Source organism: Gracilinanus agilis, chromosome 2 (genome assembly GCF_016433145.1).
Source record: "Gracilinanus agilis isolate LMUSP501 chromosome 2, AgileGrace, whole genome shotgun sequence".
Classification (NCBI taxonomy): Eukaryota; Metazoa; Chordata; class Mammalia; order Didelphimorphia; family Didelphidae; genus Gracilinanus; species Gracilinanus agilis.
This window is the reverse complement of record NC_058131.1, coordinates 661,713,246-661,737,355: the sequence shown is the minus strand read 5'-3', so window position 1 is coordinate 661,737,355 and position 24,110 is coordinate 661,713,246. Positions and strand designations below refer to the sequence as shown.

The following is a 24,110-nucleotide window of genomic DNA, read 5'->3' as shown; positions in this document are numbered from 1 at the left end:
ATCTCAAACATATCAAGAGACTCCCAATAATTATAACACTATTCTATACTAAGAACTGGGAAAACAAATAGAAAATAGAAAACTTTGCTGCTCTCAATGAGTTCATATTCTAAATATGGAGATCATATATGTAGGAAGCTTCAGGAGCAAAGTGAATAGGAAAAGCTGATCAGCCAAAAGTATAGTTGGAGGGTAGATGGTAAGGCTCAAGAGTCCTGTGGGTACATGTTGGGACCAAGCCTGAACATCCAAAAGGCACATTAGAAGAATTCAGGGCAATATCCATTATTCCTCTGCTGAATGAATGTTTGTTTGGTTTAACTGAATTGGCATAGGTAGGATGTGTAGGAAGGAGTCAGTAAGGAGTGTGTATGGAAGTCTTCCTGGGATCTGAATTGGGCTTCCAGACCCAAGGGGGATTTGAAGAGGAAAGAGGAGGCCCAAGACATGAGGAATGAGGAAAAATACAGAAGCAGGAATGAGTTTGGTATTTTCAGTGATCAGTGAAGAGACTGACCTGAGCAGAACAGAGGGGTCACCTAAGGGAGAAGTGAGAAAAAATGGTAAACTAGAATGAAGCCCAATTATAGAAGCATTAGAATACCAGGTTATCTTATCACCTGCATGCAGTCATTGAAGGCCTTCACCAGCTGCTCCTACACCCCATTCATGAAGTCTGGGAATTAGAACTACATTTTAAATGGGCAGTACCCAGTACAACAGAATTCCAAGTTTCCTATTTAAAAAAAAAGTCATTATAGGTAGAAGGGAAATAGAGATCTTTATGGGATTCTTAGAAAACCTGAGATATTGCTTAAAGAGCAGAGGTATACAGGTAAATGTTCCCAATAAATGTGCCATGGCACACTTTTAAATTGAATTTACATTAATTTTACCTTTTTCATCACTTTCGTAAACCTAGACAATTCACAAAACAAGTCAAGGCCTTATTTGTAGTATTTGCTGATTTCCAATGAATAAATGTCACCATGGAAATTGACCAATGGAGTATCCCTCACTGATTCAGGTTAGCTCCAGTTCACCCTTCCAGAGCATCCCTATCTGAGACATTTTAAAAGATGATTCAGATGTGCTGGATCCTGGGCATTAAAACACAGAATCTCTGTGCTTTTGCTTTGTTAACAATCAAGATTTTCTTCAAGATTTTCTCAATATTTGAGTAAGAACATGTTTATTGATTACATTAAGTTTATTGGTTTGGCCAACACCATAACTGATAAAGTGATATAGGTCTTCATGGCTCTATCATGACTAGGTGTCACCTGAGCTTGTCAGGTAGCTCAATAAATAGATTTTTATAAGCTCATTATTCAATCCATCCCCTGTATATCCCAAGACATCTTTAATTGTTGATAACTAATTAAGAAGTGGTCATCAACCTATCCATACCTCCTCATACCTACATCATGGGGAACATATATGGAGAAAAAGAACCAGTTCCCTTCATTTATTGACCAAATTCTGCTTAAAAGGGAAGACATTGGAGGCAGCTGGGTAGCTCAGTGGATTGAGAGCCAGGCCTAGAGATGGGAGGTCCTAGGTTCAAATCTGGCCTCAGACACTTCCCAGCTGTGTGACCCTGGGCAAGTCACTTGACCCTCATTGCCCACCCTTACCAGTCTTCTGCCTTGGAGCTAATACACAGTATTGACTCCAAGACGGAAGGTAAGGGTTTAAAAAAAAAAGGGAAAACATTCTTTGGATTTCCTAAGGACAAAGAAAAGGCAAAAAGTAGCAGACTCTATGGTATCTCTGACCCAGATCACCAACACAGGAATGCACAGTAATTCTTCCTAATATGCAGGAATTAGTAAGAAAAAGGTATATGAAAAATAAATTCTGACACCTGTGGTATATGGCATATAGACTTTTATTGCCAGACATCTTTGCATTGTTTCTCCAAATGAACTGTAATTTCCTAGAGGACAATATCTGTTTCTTAGAATTCTCTTCATCACCCCCTCACAAGCTCTCAACATAGGTTCAAAAAATAATCTAGCAAGTATACAAGTTCCTCTTTCCCTATACACGACTTCATATCCCTTTTATTTTAAATTACTTGAACTCATTCATTAGAGGGCGAAATTCTTAAATCTATACACACGCAAAAAATCACTACACTCCAATCAAAACTCTGAGGTTGAAGATTCTGATATGAAACTCAAATCTCTGGAGCATAAGTAATATTTTTTATCTCTCTAACAAGAACCCTGATGTCAACTTTTAAAGACAAATTTATTTGGGGGGCAGTGTGGTGTATGGTGGTAGCTAGAGTGAGAACATGATCTATGTCTTCACACAGAATATAAACAATCTGGAGTAAAGGTAAACCTCAAAAGAGACTCCAACTATCTCATGGGAAGACTCATATATTCCCCTGGGCCATCCCAGATACTATTCCTTCTTTCTGCTATTTCTATATATCTGACCTGAGTTGTGGTTGGTGATGGGCACATCTAACATGCCAAATGGCAACACTCTTTTCAGCACTGCCAATATTATGTCAGGCATTACTTCAATGTCAATGCCTTTACCCCGTGGACCAACAGTAGGCAACCTTTTCCAGGTGAGAGCCATAAACGCCTGCGGAAGGAGGAGGATGGAGGTGTAAGCGCTGGAATATGGGGCGGGGGCTAAAGGGCCCCCTGGGGCACATCCTGGGGCTCTGCCCAGACTGTCTGGTTGGGAGGTGGAGCCAGATATGGCTCGAGAGCCATATGTTGCCGACTCCTGCCTTGGACCTCTAGCAAGCTCACTAGTGATTGCTACCACCAAACCCGTGGGGATGTCAGTTCCAGCTACCACAGGTGTTCAGCAGTAATGACAGCCTCTATCTTCTGATGTCTGAGCAGAGCCAGGCAGACCATGGCATTCCACTCTCCATTTCTCCCTAGACATAGTTGTGCTTGTTAGGGGAGTGAATGAAACACTTCAGAGGCACCATGTCTTAACAGCTGCTTGTGGATTTATAGTAGTTTCATCATTATAAACAATTATTATAGGCTTATTTTTTCTTTTTTTTATTTGAGCTTTTCATTACTTTGAAGATTCCCTGACAAATTACCTGCAGATGGAATATTTCACAAAAGATTTACTCCAACCCAATCTCAATCCAATCTCTTCATCTGAAGAACAAAGATGAACCAATCTATTTCCTGGCCATTGTATTTAACTGGAAATCTCTTCTAGTTCCCACCATTACTCACTCCTCCACATGCTTGGAAAGACTGTTGTCTTTGTGTTCTTCTTCAGAGATTACCAAAATACAGCTTTTCCAGGAAATCAGTAAGGAAGGAGTAGTAAGAAGAGGTCTTGATTCTTCACAGTATTGTGCTGGTCACTTTAACATTCAACTTCAAAGGAGCTGGAGCCCAGTAGGGTACACTGGTCCCACCAGTCACATAGATGTTAAAAGCTCACCCAAAGAATATACAAATCCCAAAAAGTCTGTTCAATAAGTCATGTCTTATTGACCTAAACCTAAATATAGCTCACTTGCATGCAATCTTTTTTAGAAAGTTTGGTTTGAAAATTAAACACTTGCCCTGCCTTCTTCCCTCCTTCCTCCCCACTCTTCTTCCTTCATTCCTATTCCAATCATGGTTCCCTAGTGCAACTGAGTGTGCTATATAGATAAGATCTTTTCTCAAATAGCAGATGAGGGGTGGGCAGAGACAAGGAGAAACCTTGCGATTTTTTTTACTTGCAATTTTGCATTAAATTTGTTAATTATATTAACCAGTACTTTGTCAATTTTATTTTTTTCAAAGTACCAGCTTCTGGTCTTATTTATTAATTCAATAGTTCTTTTAATTTTATTAATTTATCCTTTAATTTTTATGATCTCTAATTTAGTTTTCATCTGGGGATTTTAAATTTGTTCACATTCTAATTTTTTTTTAATTTGCATGCCCAATTCATTGATCTTTGCCCTCCCTGATTTGTTAACATATGCACTCAAAGATATAAATTTCCCCCTGAGTACTGCCTTAGCTGCATCCCACAGATTTTGGTAGGATGTCTCATCATTGTCATTCTCTTCTATGAAATTGTTCATTGTTTCTATGTTTTGTTCCTTAACTGACTGATTTTGGATAATCATATTATTTAGTTTCCAATTACTTTTTGATTTGCCTATCCATGTAGCCTTACTAATTATTATTTTTATTGCATTGTGGTCTGAGGTTACATTTATTATTTATGCTCTTTTGCATTTGTTTGCAATGTTTCTATGCCCTAGTACATGGTCTATCTTTGTGAATGTACCATGTGCTGCTGAAAGAAGGTGTATTCTTTTTTGTCCCCATTTATTTTTCTCCACATATCTATTAACTCTAATTTTTCTAGGATTTCATTCACCTCTCTTACCTCTTTCTTATTTATTTTTGGTTTGATTTATCTAGATCTGATAGGGAAGAAGGTTCAGGTCTCCTAATATTATTGTTTTACTATCTATTTCCTCCTTGAGCTCTGCCAGTTTCTCCTTTAGAAATTTAGATGTTATGCCATTTGGTGTATACATGTTGAGTACTGCTATTTCTTCATTGTCTATACTGCCTTTTCTCAGGATGTAATTACCTTCCCTATCTCTTTTAACCAAATCTATTTTTACTTTGGCTTTGCCAGAAATCATGATTGCAACTCCTGCCCTCCTTTTCTCAATTGAAGCCCAATAGATTTTGCTCTAGCCTTTCATTTTTATTCTATGTATGTCTACCTGCCTCATGTGTGTTTCTTGTAGACAACATATGGTAGGATTTTGGTTTCTAATCCACTCTGCTATTTGCTTCATAATTTCTTGCCTTTTAAAAATTAACAACAAAACAACCTCCAAAATGTTCTTTATATCAATTTCATCCTAATTACTATTAAAGAGCTAGAGTTGATGGGACATCAGACCACACCAAATAACATTTTGAGACTTCTTTCCCCACCCCTCCATTTGCCTCTTTTCCTCACATGTTATCCAGTGAGAACACTTGTGACCTCAGTCTCATAAATGAGAATGAAGTGAAGGAGTAAAGTAAAGTCTTTACAAATGAAAAAGAGGCAATAGATCCATAGTTGTGGAACAATATAAACCATTGACAATGACAAAGGACACTTGTTTCAGTCCTTCTCCCCATCCTTTGCTGTGTGTTTATAAATATTATATCTATATCTATATTTATATTTGTCCTTCCTATGTGAAAGATCCAGTGTTGGAATTTTTCTTGTAAACATTTAATTTTATTTATTTTTACAAACCCTTTGTTACTTTGTCCTGCCACTCAGGACTAATCTTTTTTGAGTAAGCCCCGCTTATGAACCCAATGAACCTTATTAACCCTAATAAACCTATTAATAATTAAGCTGGCATGGGCCTTTCTTTGGTATTTCAGTATTCTCTTGGAAGATATGCCAACCTCTAATTGGCATAATCAGTACAGGATAGATTTGGCCCCTTACATTTGTCATAGTTAGCAGGATAATCTGGCCCACCTACAAATCTCATGTCCTTATATATGGGGAGAAGGACTAAAAGAGAGAACTCAGAACACAAGGGCCCTTGAAGAGACACCACAAGGCTACCACTGAGGAGACTGATTGAGGGTATGAAAGCTAGCAGGAGAGACAGGAGCAGATGATTGAGGCAGAAAGGTTACCCAAGACTTAGCTGCAGAGGGAGACAAGAAGGAGGAGAAAAGAAGGAAAATTAACCACATGGTAGCTTCCTATTTTATTTATTATTTAATGATATATTACTATTTATATACATACATATATGTATATGTTACATTTATATATATTTATAATTTATTGCTAATTCTTTATTCTTGCTATCTACATGATAAGCTTCTTTGTTGTGGGGGAGTTGATGTTGACAGCGACCTCTACATTTGGGTACCTTAAGGCAAAGACTTATTTGATTCTACCCTAATAATAACCAAATACTGTTTCTTCCCAAACATATACTTTGCCCACTTCACTGGATGATATATTTCTCTAGCTCTCTTTATCCTCCATCTACTAATAGGTATAGACATCTTCATCTTGTTCTTTATGTTTACCATAAACATCTCTAATTTTTAAATACTGTTTGCAGTCAGGCAATTTTGGAGTACAGCCTACTTACACAACAAATGGCAAACAAACAACTAAATCCAAACATTCAGCAAAGGCTTTACTGTCAGAGCTTTGCCAAGGGTCCCTGGTGCAGTGAGACTCCCATCTGAATGTCATCAGACATTAGACATCCAACCTTAGACAAGCCATTTAACATTCATTGGCCTCAATTTTGCCATCTGTATTTACTCCAGGGCTCAAGTCCACGTGAAAAAACTCTCATCATTGGTGGAGAATGATAACTGATACTCCATATTTGTGTGACAGAGCCAATGAGTTTGGGAGAGGGAAGCTCCTAAGTCTTCAGACTTCTGAATTTGAGAGAAAGGACACATAAGATTCTGGGAAGAAGCCTGTACATAAAGGAAATGGTACTTCAATCATCTCTTCATCCCCAGTTTATTATAACATTAAAGACTTCAAGAAATTTCCCCTTGGATGAGATCAGATACTCTTGCTCTCCTATGGATAAGCTGAGATTCACTCAATGTATTGTCTGGTATATTCTAATCTGTATAACTTCTAAGACTTCTCTTTTCTCTTAAACTGGATATGTGGGGTTTCTTTTTGCTATTTACTATGCCTTGGTGTAATTGGCATTTGGTGGGAAAGGAGCCAAGCCTTTATAAATATAGCTTGGGGCACTTCTTCCTCATTAAGGGATAGTGATGAGTAATGAAGATTGAACTTAAAATGTAATTCTCCTAGACTAACAATATTTAGAAGGGGAAGAAACAACTCTAATTCTAGCCCAGGCCCACCTCTCTATGGGGAGGAAAGTGATTAGCCTTCTGGCACCAATCTCTTATTTCTTGTCTGTTAGTAACCAAAGGCCTCTTTCAAGAAGGCTGGGCAAAAGAGACCCTAGATAATCTATTCACTTCCCTTCAAAGCACATTTACAAAGACCACTGCAGACACACACAACCTACATGAACAACAAATATACCCTATGTAAAAAATTAGGTGTTTTGACGAAAAGACTTTCAATTCTGCAGGCCTGTGTTTAGAATCAGAGAACCCAAGTTCAAATTCTGTTTCTATCCATTACTATCCTTGGGATCATGAGCTCCTTGAGCATGGGGAACTGTCTTTTATACTTTTTCCTTTTTTTATCCCCAGTGCTTATTAGTATTTCTGGAGTATAGCAAGCACTTAATATATGTTTATTTTCTGACTATGTGACCTTGGACAAGTCATTTAACTTCTCTGAGCCTCAATTTCCTCAACTGAAAGTAAGGGAGTTGGAGTAGATGACTACTAATGTCTCTTCTAACTGTCAAGCTCTCATTTTATTGTCTTGTGACTATTACTTTTGTAAAAGATTGAAGCCTTCCTTTCATACTCATTCATTCCACATATCCAGGCTATTGTTCAATGTTTCCTTCAGACATCACAACATATTTTAGTTATGTCTTCTCCTTTCACATAGTCACCATTCTAATGCAGGGTCTTCCTTATTTCTCTCATGGGCTATTATTATTGGGTTCTAACTGATCTCTCTACTTCAAGTCTGTCTCCACTCCAGTGTGATTTTTCTAAAGCTCAGGTCTAACCATGCCACATGCCTACTCAATAAACTCTAATAAACTTCTACTCACTGTATCCTTTATTTGGCCATTGAAGACATAGCCTGAAAGCAGAAAAACTGCTTCTAGGTGCTTCTGTTGCAGATGATAGCAGAACTGTGGTTGCCCCAGCTTGCTCCACAGAAAGCAAATAGAACCTCTAACAGGGATGGCATTCAAAGCTAGACCTCATCATCGACAGGTGACCTTGAATTAATTACCCAACTTCCTTTCCAAGAATAATCTAGGACCATCATGCTCTGGGATTACTCAGTGAGAGAAGGACAGCCCAGCATTACTATAGCTGTCATTTGGACATCTGGTCTTTCTCTGGGTGGAGAACACTTTGAGTTCCAATGACAGGTTAGTCAAAGGGCAGGAAGTCAACTCCTATTAGACTTAAAAGAAGACAAGTACGACTTCAGCAGCTAAGGACAAATACCACTTTGCTAGAAGGACTTCAGAAGCCAAAAGGTACAAGTAGTTCTAATAGAATGTCCTGTCTTTCATGAATGTTTCCAAGAATATTATTCACAGTTCATTCAGCTTAGAGCTGCTTTAATAAATATCATACACAGGACAGTGATGGCTATGTTAAAGGGAGATGTTTATTATGTTAATGCTCAAAGTCAATTCTTTGAAAACTGAACAGAATTGAAGAAGTTGCTTTAAATGGCACCAGACATGGCTGGGGGACCAGGAGGAGATTGACATTTCAAGGGCTGATTGAGACAAAAAAAAGCAGAAATATGGAAGCATCTGCCATAGGGGTTACTTTCATAGGGGTCGGAGGGTTAAGCTATGGATCTTGGTATAGCTAGGAAAAACAGGAGCTAGGTTTTCTTAAAAATGGAAGACAATACAAAATATAAAACCTTCCTTTTTGGAAAAGGATGCCAAGTGACTGAAGATGGCCTAGAAAAATAATGGGAAAGAGGGAAAGTAAAAAAAGAAGAAAAGGTAAGCAAATTGTTGACCATTGCTACTCCAGTTGAGAGAGGGGATCATTCATGGGAAAGTATGCTTACTTAACTCCCAAACTAGGGAAGGAATAACCATAAAAAGTTCCCTTTATATGGCACTTTACAGTTTACAAAGTATTAACCTCAAAACAGGTTTATGAGGTTATCTGTCCAAGTACCATTAGTTCTGTTTTACAGATGAAGAATATGAAAATTAAAGACACTTAATCTGGCTTAATTTGGCTTATCAGGAAAGTGAATATGTGCACAGGCATCCTGGAATTTCTCAATGTGGACTTTAAGTCTGCTTTCCTCAGAACTATGAAACTTTTCATGGAAAATCATACGTAAACACTGTGTTGAGCAAGAATGACCCCATTAAGTTGTGGTGCTTGATAGCCAGGAATGTAATTTCAAACCAACACTTGGACAGAAAGAAAAGTTAGAGAGCCCTCCCTACCTCACCCTCCCTACCACATACACACCACACACATACACACACACACACACACACACACACACACACACACACAGAGTCCTCATTTCAAAACAAAAAGAATTCTGAGGACATTATCTAGTCTCTAACCTTGTTTTGTACAGTAAATCATTTTTTTCTTATTTTCTATTCTCTCTTTTTAATTTTTTTTCAGTTGAGCCTAAATAATAAATACTGACTTTGGAATCAGAAAAGTTGGATTTCAGCTCTGATTATGCCATTCATAGTCTGTATGACTTTCAGTTACTCAAGAACTCTGGCCACCAGTTTACTCTTGTGTACAGTTAGGGCACTGCACAGCAAAGTCTCTAAGTTCCAATCAAGATCTTATATCTACAGTCCTAGTCTCTGAACATCTGACATCCCAGAAAAGTGGATATCTGACTTCTTGCTTCAAGCCTTTACCTAAAGACCTCATGATGAGAAAGCTGCTGCCCTGGCCCAAGACATCCTTTCTGCTTTGTGATAACTTCAGTTTTTAAGAAGTTTCTTCCTAAATTGAGCAAAACTCTCCATCTTTGTAATTTTTAACCCTTTCCTCCTAGTTCTACCCCTTGATGCTAAGAAGAACAAGCCTAGCTTTTCTTTATCCCTTTGCCTTTCAAACACTACACAAACATAGTCATGCTCATTAAGGTTTTGTTCTCCAGATTGAGCATCACTAAGTCCTTCATATATCATAGCTTGACATAATCTTGAGTGTTCTCTCCTACTTCTCAGTGGCCTTGCTAGAATAGCATTCATAAATAAATAAGCATAATGCTCCAGTTATAGTTTGACTACGGCAGAGAACAGAACAGTACTCATACCCTTATTCTCAATCAATACTAGGCCTCTCTTAATTCAGCCTTGATGTGCATTGGTCCTTTGGACAGCAATAGCACACTTTTGGTCCAATAGTAAATTGTAAGTCCACTAATTTTCCCTTGCCTTTTTCAGAAAAACTGCTATTTAACCAAAGTTACCCCAACTCTTATTTAGGTACATCGGCACCTCCTCCATAATTTTTAACGTGAAATATTTTCCCCTGTAAAATTCTATTTTAATAGATTCAGGCCAATGTTCTATCTTACCAAGATCTGTTTGGATTATGACTGTCATCTAACACATTATCTTTCCTTCTCAGTTTTGGATTATCTTTGCATTTTGTAAGAATTCTATCAGTACCTTTGTCCAAAGCATGAATAGACTATTAAATAGTAGAGGACAAGGAAAGGACCTTGGAAAATTCCATTAAAGACCTCTTACCATGTTACCATGGTACAATCATATACCATTTGAAGAACCAGCCCTTTCATTTAGCCATGCAGGTCAGATTCAATCTTGGTTTCTTTCCTCTAATGATAAACTCTATGGCTTCAGCACCCAGTCAGAACTCTCTCTAGAACTATGAGAATTAGGCTTGTTTCTTTGAAAGGGTCCCCAGTCCACTGCAAGCACTGGGAGTGCCAAAGGCATTAAGTATAAAACAGGTTTACTAATTAAAGATTCCATCCAAACCCCATTAACAAAGCAATAGTAACAACTCCTTGGTGAACTCTTTCCTTTTACCCAGAGGTCAATCATAGACTCTTTTTCTCATAACAACAACAGCAACACCAAGTCTAACTTTTGATGAAATTCTAGCATTGTAAATAGAACTGAAGTCCTTGGTGAAGGAACAGTATATAAAACCTATCATTTCCTTGTTTTAGTATTTATGCTCTTGACCTCACCACCCCTACACTCTCTCAATCTTTCTTTACTTGGTATGATATGGTTTTTCCTGAGGAACTCAGGACAATACCTCTACCTGCCTAGGTTGCCACACCTTTCAGTTCTCTATCTCAAAAACGGAGTACCACATTTTTCAAACCTTGTTACTCAGGCAACATAAATATTCCAACCAGAATATTCCAAATTGACTCTCTTTTTTCAGTGTTTTTTAATGTGGCCTTTTACTTTTTCCATAGGTAGAACTGAAATTCTGTTTTTATCACTTCTTGTTCTAGATATTTTGATATTTCCTACTTTCCATAATCTTTCAAAGATCATGGACAACAACTTAACATCACATAGGCCAGTTTTGTCGCTATCCTAGCTTGGTTGAGCCTAGCAATATAAATTCATCCAGGTGGTCTTTCCTAGCTTATCCTGAATTTTTTAGTAATTTTAATTTTATTTTTTCAACTTAAATATCATTCTCCTTACAGAGAAAATAAATGAAAAGTGACAGTTAAATAATACTACTGTCTCTTTATTCCATTCAGGTCCAAATCTGAGAAGATGCACCTCCTGACTGCTTTCCAACTTTTTATGCTAGCACTTTCACTGACTATGGCCTCTGACCAAGTCACAGGGGAATGTGAACCAAAAATAAACACGTGCAATGTTATGCCTTGTGGTATGCCTGGGAGCAATGGGTTACCAGGTCGAGATGGGAATGAGGGTCCTAAAGGAGAAAAGGGGGACCGAGGTATGTGAACCAGATGTCCCTGAACTATTCATCTTTGGGAATGACTGTAGACAATGTTAGATGCAAGAAGCCCTGGATGTGTGTGTAACCATGCACAGAACACAGTCTCTCTGAGTTTCATTTTCTACCTCTACAAAATGGGGATAATGGGCTCTTGTGTGTCCCAGAAGAAATGATATCAGTAAAGTGTTTGGCAAACTTAGATGCACTATAGAAAATGTCTTTTATTATCTTCTTCATCTGCTCAAGAATCATTTGCTAAACATGTTCTGAAGACAAGACATTGTGTCCAGTTCTGTGGAGTAACAAAGATAGATAATACATGGTCCCTGGCTCAAAAAACTTGGTATCAGAGTCGCACACTCTTGCTACCTCCCCCAGTAAAGCATGGGAAGGTCATTTTTACTGGGGGCTTGATTTATCTCTGAAAGGAAGGATGGATTCTGATGCAGGTCTCAAGGCTCTGTGGAGAAACAACATCAAACTAAAGCCCCATTTAGCAGGCTCAATTATCTCAGCTCTCCCTTTGACATTCCAAGGTCCTAAACACCTGGCCTCAGTGTTGCAGATTCCTCAGCCTTAGGCACACTGCCATGGCAGGAGTTCAGCCTATCCATAATCATGGAAGGGAGAAACCCCTTGTACTGATTATTGCCTTTTCTCTCCAAATTCTTCCTATCATAAGGAGAGAGAGGAACAATAGGTCCTCCTGGAAAACTTGGACCCATGGGCATCAAAGGTGATCCGGGGCCTGTGGGACCCAAAGGACCAAAAGGAGACAATGGAGGAAATGAAGGTGAGAGAGAAGAAGGGTACAATGTGGAAGGGAAGGATTGGGGGGTGATTTTTTTCAACCTTACTCAATTAGCTCATTAATTTCTCCTTTAAAAATTTTGAGGCTATACCATTTGGTGTATATATGCTTAGTTCTGATATTACTTCATGGTCTGTAGTATCTTTTAGCAAGATGTAATTTTCTTCCTTATATCTTTTAATTAAGATCTATTTTTGCTTTAACTTTGTCTGAGATCATGATTGCTATTCCTGCCTTTTTTAAACTTCAGAGGATGCACAATAAATTCTTCTTCAGACGCTTAACTTTACTCTGTGTGGGTCTCCCTACCTCAAACGAGTTTCTTATAAACAACACATCATAGGATTCTGGTTTTTAATGCAATTTATTATGGATAAGTTCATCCACAGTTATGATTAAAATTGTGTATTCCCTTCCATCTTATTTTCCCCTTTTGATCCTGTTCTTTCTTCTGTCACTCTGTCCCTCCTCAGAAGTATTTTGCTTTTAATGACCCCCCATTACTTCTTCCATCTTTCTATTACCACCTCTCCTTGTCTTATTCTTCTCCCACTTCTCTATAGGGTCAGGTAGAATTCCTCTACCTGAACAAGTATGGTTGTTATTACCTCTTTGAGCCAATTATGATAAGAGTAAGATTTAAGCATTGTTCATCACCACCCTCATACTCCCTTCTGCTGTACTAGTTTTTCATACCTCTTTAGGTGATATAATTTCCATTCCACATCTCCCTTCCCTTTTTTCTCAATGCAATCCTCTTTTTCACCCTTTGATTCTTATTTTGCATATCATATCATACTAATCTGCTTATGGCCACACTTTCTGTCTAAAGGTACTCCTAACTTCTCTAATACTGATAAATTTTTTAAGAATTATAAATATCATCTTTCCATGTAGGAATATAGATTTATTTTAACCATATCGAATCCCTTAACTTTTGTCTTTCTTTTTATCTTTTTAGGCTTCTCTTGGGTCTTAGATAGTGAATTTTTGGGTTATATCTGGTCTTTTCATCAGGAATTCTTGGAAATTTTCTATTTTATTAAATAACCACTTTTTCTTTTGAAAGAATATACTTAATTTTGCTGGGTAGTATAATCTATAGAAATAATCAGCCATTTTCTGTAGATGCAAAAAGCAGTTTGCCCCTTTAGAATTCAGAACCTGGCAAAGCAGCCCTGGACATGTGCCAATCTGACAGTTGGGAAAGGAGTATAATTTGGGGTGCACAGACCCCTCAACCCCACTTCTCTTATTCTTGGGTTGGGAAGCAGGAGGGTGTCTACTATCCAGGCCCATGAGGAGGGAAATTGGTGTAGGCAGGCAGGTAGGTAGGATTTAAACCTATATTGCTAGCTATGTCAATCACCTTTATATTGATAAAGCCACTAAGCTTTTATTATCATACAAGATCATCTTATCAAACCATCAAGAATCAACAACAGCCTCTGACCAGGGAGTCTTCATAGACCCTGGGCTCAGCATCAACAGAATCCATACCAGTTTCAGAGTTAAGGGAGACTCTCAAAGTCCCTTGATCTCTGCACCGAGGATAACTTTATTTTAAATATTAGCATAACATTATATTAATTATTAGGCAAGATTAATTAGGGTTCATCTACTTTCCTCTCTCCCATCTCCCAGTTTTACCTTTAAGTTAAGTTACCCAAATAAACCCAGTTAATCTTCAAGCCTCTAAGAGTCTTATTCTAGAGTTGATAACTTACTTTATTGAAGACAACATCCTTTAGACAAATGTAGTCAGATAGTAGTAACTTATCTAGCTGCTCTAATTACATCTAATTACATTTATAAGCTGGTGATGCTCAATAAATAATCATTGTTAAGGTCCCAGGAAGTCAAGATCTACTTCCTAGTTACCTCTAAGCCAATGGACATCTAGGAGCTGTTACTAGGGCTTGTGATCAGTCCTAAGAATTCTAACACTTCAGGGAAGCTTTGCCAGGCTGCTGTGGGAAGCAAATATCTGTTCCCATATCTAAGCTAAACAACAATGCTTCTCTGAATTTCTAAATAATAGGACCTCAGCTTCTCTTGTGTCCTTTGTGTCCTCATAACAGTAGGTGATTCTGCATTATAAACCTAGATCTTTTGCCTTCCAGAATATCACATTCCAAGCATTCCTGATCCTTTAATGTGAAAGCTGCTATGTCCTGTGTGATCCTGGCTGAGCTCCATGGTATTTATGTTGTTTTTCTGGCTTATTGAAGTATTTTCTCCTTGTCTTGGGGAGTCTTGAATTTCATTATTATATTCCTGGGAGTTGTCATTTGGGGATTTATTGCCAGAGGAGGTGATCTGTGGATTCTTTAAATTTCTTTTACACAATTATTCAAGAATTTCAAGGCAGTTTTCTTTGATAATTTCTTGTATAATGATGTCTAGGATTTTTTTTAATCATGGCTTTCAGGTAGCCTAATAATTTTTAAATTTTGTTTCCTGGATCTATTTTCCATGTCAGTAGTTTTTTCAATAAGATATTTTGTGTTTTCTTTTTCATTCTTGATATCTCCTAAAGTCATTAGCTTCTACTTTCAGATTTTTAATTTTTAAGAAATGTTTTTCTTCAAAGAGTTTTTGAACCTCCTTTTCCATTTGGCCAATTTTATTGTTATTTTCCTCTTCTATTGCTTTCATTTCTCTTCCTCATTATTCTTCTACTCTTTTAATTGATTTTTTAAATATTTTTTGAGCTTTTCCAGAGCCTGAGACCAATTCTTTGTTTTCTTTGAAGTTTTTCATTTATTTGCTGTGCTTTCACTGTCCCCTCCTGTGTTTCTTGCTCTTCTTTATCTCTATAAACAATTTCTATGGTTATGTTTGCTCAGTTTTCCAGGCTTTTCCTTGACTTTCACTTTTATTTTAAAGATGAGCTCTATTCCCAGGGTAGAGAGGGCATTCTCTTAAACTTCAGTATTTCTCTGCTGATACCCTTAGTTTTTCTGGGTTTAAGCAAGTTTCAGTTCTTCTTAGGTGGTTTGATGGCCTGTGGACTGAGAGCTCTGAAAGTCCCTTCCCTCTGCTGATTCAATCACTTCCTAGAACTACTAATGGCGTGCAGAGCTCAAAGTACTGTAGTTTATCCTCTTCTGGAGCTCAAGGTTTAACCTTAGGCTTGGGTAAGGATTCTGGACTTCACTTTGGGCTTACACAGGCCAAGTGTGAGGCAGACTACCTTACTTTGGGGTTCAGGTCCACACTGCAAGGTTTAGCTGGAGTTCTAGGACTTGTTCTGGGTTTACACAGACTAGGCATGCTAATAGATTGTCTTGCACTTGGATCCAGGATCTCCCTGCTGGCTTAGGCAAAAGCTCTGGGTCCCATCTTGGGGAACTGCCTCATGCTCTGGCTTGGGGCATTCCTGAAGGCTTGGGTTGGGGCTTGAAACTTTATGGGGTGGTCATGGGGTTGCACTTCTATTGGCTTAGGCAAAGTTTCAGAGTCTCCATTTTGGCTTGGGGCCAGTCTCAAAACCTGGAACAATAGATGTTTGGCCGAAGGACTTGCTCTTGACTTGCACTGGTACTCCTTGGTGTGGCCTCCTGTGAGCTGTGCTCCTTTCCCTCTCTAGTGAACTATTCCCTCTCTGCTTACCTTTAAAGTTGTTTTCTGTATGAAAGTTGTTTCACTCTCTCTCCTTGTTGGTTCTGTTACTCCAGAATCTATTTGATGTGTTATTTTAATGTTGGTTGGAGAGTATTCTCATAGTGGTTCAAGCTTTCACTGCTTCTACTCTGCCACCTTGGTTTCATCTCCAGAAACTTTTTTCCCAATCATGTATTCTTAATAGATATTACCTTTGAATACCACTTTTTCTTTCTTGCCATTTAACTCTGCTACATGAGCCAAGAGATGGTTCCTTTGACCCCATTTCTTCCTCTCTCAGCCTTAGGAAAATATAAATAAAAGTTTAATGATTTGTTTTAAAATTACAGCAATCAGAGGAATTTTATCCTTTATCCATTTCCCATTATTCTGAAGATCAATAAGTTTGGAGCTCCTATAATAATTCTCTCTATTTCTCTCCCCTTTATACTCTTTTCTAATATGGTATTGATTTTGATGTTTGGTTCATATGGTTAACCTGTTACTTGTCAAGCTACTGTCAAGGTAATTCTCTGTACTGATGTCCAGTATCCCAGAACCTTCCTTATTTCTTCTTGAAAAGAATATTAGTGATAACAAAGCTTCTGAAAGCTCCTGGGCCTTTAACTTCTTTCATTTCTCAATCTTGAATCATATTTTCTGTCCAAATTTTCATTGTCCCCTTACTTCCCCCAACTAACTTGGCCTTGAAGTCAAGTTACTAAAATAACTGGACTATCATCAATATAAAGATGATAATTAAATCAAGGAAACTGCTAAGATCACCAAATATAAAAGTAGACAGAGAGAAAAGATGAGGGTTCAAGATAGAGTTCTGTAGGACAGCCAGATTTAGCGGGTGTGGTCTGGATGAAAACCTAGCAATGGAGACAGAGAAGGAGCAATAAGACAGGTAGAAGAAGAACCTATAGAGAATGGAGTGACAAAAACCTATAGAAAAGGGAATATCAAGGAGAAGGGAATGATCAATAGTATCAACGGTTATATAAAGAGAGTTTTAAAAGGCTGATGATAGAAAAAAGGCCATTAAGAAATTAAGAAATAACCAGTAACTTTTGAGAGAGCAGTTTTGGTTGGATGATGATAAAATCAGAAGGCAAATTGTAGAGAATTAAGAAGAAAGGGAGAGGAGGGGAAATGAAGGCATCTATTGTCAATAGCCTTCTCAAGTTTAGCCAAAAATACAGAAGACATTTGAAGTGATAGTAGGAATGAAATGATCAAGTGAGGGATTTTTGAGGATAGGAGGACATGGACAAGTTTTAAGCATGTAAGGCAGTAGTAAATAGACATGGAGCAACTAAAGATAAGTGAAGGGGGAATTATAGAGGAAACAATTTGCTGAAGATTAGATAGAACATGATCATTTGTTCAGGTAGAAGGTTTTCTCTTGACAAGGAAGGACCTCCTCTTCATGTGAAATAGGGATGAATAGAGGACTCAGGAAAATGTTTCCATAGTAGTGAAATTTTAACTTCTTAAACGATGAATGTGAAATTAAACAAGTTTCAAAGATATTCATTATATATGATGATTTTTCAGTGGAAAAATTTTCCCCAGAACTCCTAATCTCTTTTATCCCAAAAAGTATTACATCACACTCTGACCAACACCTGTATAATTCTTATATATAAGGAGTTATAAATGTTCTTAAGAACCTATTTCCAGGAACCAAAGGGATCCATGGCCAAATCACTTAGGGCAATACACATCCAGTCATCTTTGCAATTATTCCCACCTACCCTCATGTATGTCAGTGAGATCTCAGGTCTCTAGGAGGCCTGATGCTATTATGTGAGAAATACCTGAGGTTCACCCCTAATTCAGGATATCTACACTCTTCGGTCTTACTGAAAAGTTGCACTGCACCCCCCCATCCACTGCAGTTGGTGCTATGGGCCTTGCCAAAGAAAAAGGCTATGTGGAATTGAGGATCTTCCAAAAACTTTCTCTTCATGCAGAAATTAATTCTCTGAAGCAGCAAGTAGTGGCCCTTCAAGAACAGGTGAGAATCCTGCAAACAAGTTTCTCCAAGTACAAGAATGGTAAGTGATTTGTAGCTAGGGCAAGAGTCTTTTCCCCTATTTCTACTCCTTCCCTGGTTCTCTGCACAAATTCTGCTTTTGTTGGGCCTTCTAATTCTGGTTTCTTTCTATTCAAATATCTTATTCATATTGCTATTCATAGAGGCACACTGTGTATTATCAACAAGAAAAAATAGACTGTGTAAAGGTTTTTGGTACTCTGTACCACCTCTGTTACTCTGCTGATGCCTAAGTATTCATGTTCCTAAACCATATTCTATTTTAAAATGTTTGATTTAAAATATATATAAATATCTATAAAATATTCTTTAAAAAAGAGCCTGAGTGTCTCTCCTGCCTGGTACAAGGAGAGGATATTAATAAATCCTTTTGAAAGACTGTGTGGAAAATTTGGTCAAGGAAAAGAAGAAACTTGCTTAAGAACCTAGATTTAGAGTTGGAAGGGTCCTTAGAGGTGCTTTAAATCTAAATAAATTAAACTAATTTAATCCAAGTGATAAATTCACTCAGATTTAATGCCCACTCCAGAGGAGGTAACTGAGACCACAAGAGCAGAAGTGCCTGGCTCAGGGACACCCAGGTAGGGGGTTGAAGAGTTTTGATACAAATAATGGTTCTTTGTCTACTGTAAGGGTGAAAAGGGGGATTTATGGGTTCAATATGTTAAAGATGGTGGTCAGAGGATTGAACTATTATCAATCCTCAATTAAGAATAATCTCAAATCAAAATTGACTTTTATGGAAGTTTATTTACATGAGAGAAGAGAGAGAGGGAGTAAGGAAATAAGAATCTATCCCACTAATTAATCCAGGTAGATCTTAACCCTCAGCCAAGGGTTAAAGGGCCTGAGACCCAGAGGTAAATGAAGCAAACCTCATTCACAGTCTATAAAAGGAAGTTTCTTAATACAAGTTCAGGAAGATTCAGTCTTTAAACTCACCACGTGGAACAGTCTCGGTCACGAACCAGCAAAGCTCCCTCGGGCCCCCTTCACCAAATCAGAAGCTGCCTCACTCACTCAACTCCCTCTTTTAAAGGGGTCACGTATGGTTACTTCCAGTGCCTTCCCCTAGCCTGAGTGTCCAATCACAATAGCCGCTTTCTCATAGAAAGCATGGGGGCGATTGGTTGATTCTGATTCATTACTCACTCTAGCACACTCCCAGAATTGGTAGGTGCTCTCACCTTTGGTTATTAAATCTAAAGATGGGCAGTGTAGACTTAATCTTATTATCACACTGCACCAGTGGTTCCCAAACATTTTTGGCCTACTGCACCCTTTCCAGAAAAAATATTACTTAGCACCCCATGTCACATACTATCACCTCCCCCTTACAGTTATTCACCACCCCCAAATGCACCTGTGGCAATCACCGCCTCCCCTGGATCGCTGCAGCACCCACCAGGGGGCGATGGTGCCCACTTTGAGAAGACCTTTAGCATTCTTTTTCCATTATACTTCAGAGACCCAAGAGCACCCATTACTTCTTTTATTTTTAAACTTTTACCCTTGCATCTTAGAATTAATACTATGTATTTGTTCTAAGACAGAAGAGTGGTAAGTGCTAAGCAGTTGAGGTTAAGTGGCTTGCCCAGGGTCATAGAGCTTGGAAGTATCTGAGGCCAGATTTGACCCCAAGACCTCCTGTCTCTATCTACTGTCCTGACTCTTAATCCACTGAGCCACCTAGCGGCATGCCACACCATTATTTCTGACTTTGTTTTTAAGAGTATAGGTTCAGAGTATTGTTCTACATTTTCTCTTAGTATCTTAAATTCATAAAATAAATCAGAAAAAAAGACTTCAAGTGAAGTGAAGTGGAACACAGAGAGGAAGACTTTATCATGAAATATTCCTTCTGTAGCATGGAATTATGGTAATACACTAGGACAGTGATGGGCAAACTTTTTAAAGAGGGAGCCAAAGGAAAGTAAATGTTCATCTGTCAATCTGTTTCTAAGGCAACTCTTTTGAAGTTTCATTGTATTGTATCCTACTCATTGTGTTCATCAGATGATAAAACATTTCAGGGGGCCACATCTGGCCCACGGACCATAGTTTGCCCATCACTGCACTAGGATGTCCCACAAGTCCGAGGGACAAGGTATCCAACTATATACTTAAAAGCTAAGAATGGGAGCTTCACAGAGCAGATGACAACAGGTTGGTCTTGACAGGAAGTGCTGGAGGCTTGATTTAGCTCCATGGAAGATAGCAAAGGTCTGGGCTAGTCATTTGCCCATGGACCATTCACCATAATGAAGGCTTGCAGCACTGTAGCTGGGTCTTGAAATCACAAAACTGTAGATTGGAGAAATTTATTCAGCTCTTCAGCTAGGCTTCCTGAAAGCCAAATTGACACCTATGTTCTATCCTTCTGCTATTAGCTGGCCTTCAAAACTTTAGAACAGGCAAGGACAGCAAAGAGATGCTAATTCTAAGCATGAGTTTCCCTAGTTCAGGACTCACATCCCCCAATCCCTTGAGTGGAGGGAAAGGAACATTCAGACTTTCTGATGTTTCTAAAAGTTCTCAAAGGCTCCATTCAGCCTTTTCCCAGTGCCCTTTGCTCCACTGTCTTTATGGTCACTATTCAAGAAGAGCTAGATGAAGGAAAGGAAATCAATTTTAACATCTATGGTAAATTTAAGTGACTACAAGTGATTAAAGAATAATGGAAAACCTACCAAGTTTCAGTTCAGATGTCCCAGCTCTCCGTTTACTAGCCTTTTAACTTTGGGCCACTCTCAACCTCTTTGGGCCTCAGTTGTCTAATTTATAATGTGAAGAGATAGAAGTAGATGACTTTAAAGTTCCCTTCCAGACCCACGTCAAAGATCCTATAACATCCAAAAATGCTAATAATTTATGATCTATTTAAATCAAGAATTTAAATCAAGCCAAAAGGACTGTATCTAGGAGATATTAATCCAAATGTTGTCTCTGTGCTAACAGAGCCAGCATATTTTTTAACATCATATGTGATACTACTACCCATGTACCTGGTACTTAGGAGTCTATATAGCTAGTCTCTATAATAAAATTCAGGAGAAATTGTAAAATTAGGAAATTTATATTGTAGTAGAAAAAGTGATGATTTGGGAGTTAGAGGCTGTAAGTTCAAATCTCAGCTCTGCTACCATATATGTGACCTTGGACAAATAATGTCCCTAAGATATAACTGAACCTCTCTAGTTTCTCAGTTTCCTTCATGCCAGACAAAACTCAGAGTTAACTAGTTTCTTTGTTCATATGCCTCAGACTTTCCTATGCTTTTGTCCTAGCTGCACTGTTCCCAAGTGGCCGAGCAGTTGGGGAAACAATATTCAAGACCAGTGGCTTTGAGGGCAACTTTGAGAAGGCACTGCAATCATGTAGACAAGCTGGTGGACAAGTAGCCTCACCCAGAAATGCAGCAGAGAATATGGCAATTCATGAGATTGTCACAGTATACAATAAGGAGGCCTTACTTGGTATGACCGACATGAAGACAGAGGGAAAGTTCATCTATCCAACAGGGGAATCATTGGGCTATTCCAATTGGGCCCCAGGAGAGCCCAACAACACTCGGGATGAAGAGGACTGTGTTGAGATCCTTAAAAATGGCAAATGGAATGACAGGAAATGTGGGGATTCAGCTCTCATCATATGTCAATTTTGAGCCACTAGTAGAGAAAGAACTATTATTTATCTGCTATGAGGTAGCAAGAGGATAGATGTGATACAGGCTGATGTCAAGAAGAATGCCTGGGGACCACAAAGGCTCATCATGTGAAGGACCACTATACTGCTCTTGACTAATAAATAAAATATCAATTCCTTGTGCCAGCTGAAGCTTCTTTAATTATACCTCCCGTTGATTCCAGTAAGATCTGAAAAAAGAAAGGGGAGATAGTATAGATTCCATTCTACCTGTAGTTCTAAATCTGCCTTCTGAAAAGTTTAAGAGCTGAGTCCCCACCATTCAAGCTCAACAGACATTCAGTAAGTACTTTGTGAAGAGTACTAAGCCAGGTACTTCTCCTTGTAAAAACTACTATCCTGCCCTCCTTCAACTTATACTGCCACACCTGAGATACATTTTGCCTCGAAATTAGAATGTGGGACACATGAGAATAAGGACTATTTTGTTTACCTATTTTTAACCCTTACTTTCTGTCTTCAAATCAATATTGTGTATTGGCTCCAAGGCAGAGGAACAGTAAGGGCTAGGAAGTGGGGTTTATGTGACTTGCTCAGGGTGACACAACTAGGAAGTGTCTGATCCCAGATTTGAACCCAAGACCTTCCATTTCTCAGCTTGGCTTTCTATCCACTGAGGCACCTGGCTGCCCCTTAGTCTTGTTTTTCTATTTGTATCTCTAGCTCTTAGCATAGTGTTTGACACATAGCAAGCATTTAATAAATACTTTTCCCATTCATTTATTCAACAATACTTTACATATTACAAAACTTGTTGAACATGTACTGATGTGGGAATGAAAAAAATGTTAATTAAATGCCTCCTCTATGCCAAGAGCTAGGAAAACAGAAAAATAGGAACCTTCACTGTTCTCAATAAGTTCCTGTTCTAAATGAGGGAGATCATATACCTGGGAAACTTTGTGTACAATGTGAATGAAAAAATGCTGATCAACCAAAAAGTATAGTTGGAGGGCAGATGGTAAGGGTCAAGAGTCTGGTAGGTGCCTATTGGGACCAATTCCTAGACATCCAAAAGGCACAGTAGAAGGACTGAGGACACTATCCATTACTCCTCCTGCCTGGATGCTGACCACATTCCCCATGTTGAACTTTCTTCCCACTGGATCACAATGATATATTTTGCAATAGAAAGTCTTTTGTCCCTAGTGTCTAGCATAGTGCCTGGACTATAATAGGTTATGAATGAGTATTTGTTGGATTTAATGGAATTGTCTTAGGCAAGATATGGAGGAAGGAGTCTGTAAGGAGTGTGTATGGAAGGCTTCCTGGGATCTGATTTGGGCTTCAAGACCCAGGGAAGATTTGAAAAAGAAAAAGGAGTCTTCAGGATGTGGAACTTCCTGGTTAAGATGGCGGCAGAGTAAAAAGCAGCTGTTTAACCTCTCCTAACCAAAACATACAGGACTCCTCAAGAAGACATAAAAACAAATCCAGAGGAACAAAGTGACCCCACAACAGGGCGCAGCATTGGAGGTATGTGGAATCAGGGCACTTCCAAGCTATAAAGGGGTGAAACAGCTCTCACTAAAACGCGAGCTGAGCAACCCCCTCCCCCACCCCACCCCACCTACAATGCCAAAGCCAGCGCACAAGAAGCAGAGCAAGTTTGGGGCACACGTTAAGTCCTTGGCAGCTACCTGGGGTAACCAGGGCCTGCTCCTGAGAGCAGCAAGACTTAAGACCCCAAGAGGCTAAAGAACGCACGTGGACGTTGTACACAGACCCTGAACACAGGCACAAGTGCGGGCATGGACACAAGCCCAGACATGAATCCTGAGTGCAGGTGAGGACTCGGATCTTGAGCGCAGGCCCAGACCTTGAGTAGGGACCCAGTGCAAGAGGGGTTCACACTGTGGAAGCAATGCCCTGAGACTGTTAAAGGAGCCTCAGACAGAGGAACAACTAAGGGGACCACCAGGAGGCTTGACCCTGAGAACAACTGAGACCTCAGGAGCCTAAAGAACACAGACAGACCCTGAGTGTGAGGATAACCCGGAGAGGGTACAGGGCTAACAATGGCAAGCCAGAGACAAGAACCCCAAAAGAGAAAGATCATCAAGAAGAAATCTGCAACACGACAACTTTTACACAGATAAAATCCAGACAAAAGAGCAAACAGCAGAGGAGAACAAACAAGTAATCAGATCCAAACCTTCCCAAAATAATGAAAACTGGCCACAAGCTATTGAAGAGTTCAAATCTGAGATGATGAGAAGGATGGAAGAGATTTGGAGAGAAGTGGGAAATAGCCCAAAAGGAAATAAAGAGTTTAGAATACAGAAACTCCCAATTGGAGAAAGATGCCCAAAAA

At 38.8% G+C, this 24,110-nt stretch overlaps 1 protein-coding gene across 4 annotated transcripts; it reads left to right on the top strand.

The window, feature by feature from the left end:
• Positions 1 to 7,975: 7,975 nt before the first annotated feature.
• LOC123236398 (pulmonary surfactant-associated protein D-like) lies at positions 7,976 to 21,916 on the top strand. Of its 4 annotated transcripts, none has more exons than XM_044662780.1 (6): positions 7,976 to 8,056; positions 8,586 to 8,653; positions 11,401 to 11,606; positions 12,292 to 12,402; positions 18,009 to 18,092; positions 21,379 to 21,916. In XM_044662780.1, exons 3-6 carry the CDS (start codon positions 11,417 to 11,419, stop codon positions 21,753 to 21,755), a joined length of 762 nt encoding a protein of 253 aa, XP_044518715.1. In that variant the 5' UTR covers positions 7,976 to 8,056; positions 8,586 to 8,653; positions 11,401 to 11,416; the 3' UTR covers positions 21,756 to 21,916. The 4 variants fall into 4 exon arrangements, with proteins under 4 accessions (XP_044518715.1, XP_044518714.1, XP_044518713.1 ...); XM_044662779.1 differs by lacking the exon at positions 7,976 to 8,056 and adding an exon at positions 8,066 to 8,167; XM_044662778.1 differs by lacking the exon at positions 7,976 to 8,056 and having other exon boundaries at positions 8,177 to 8,653.
• The last annotated feature ends 2,194 nt before the right edge of the window (positions 21,917 to 24,110 follow it).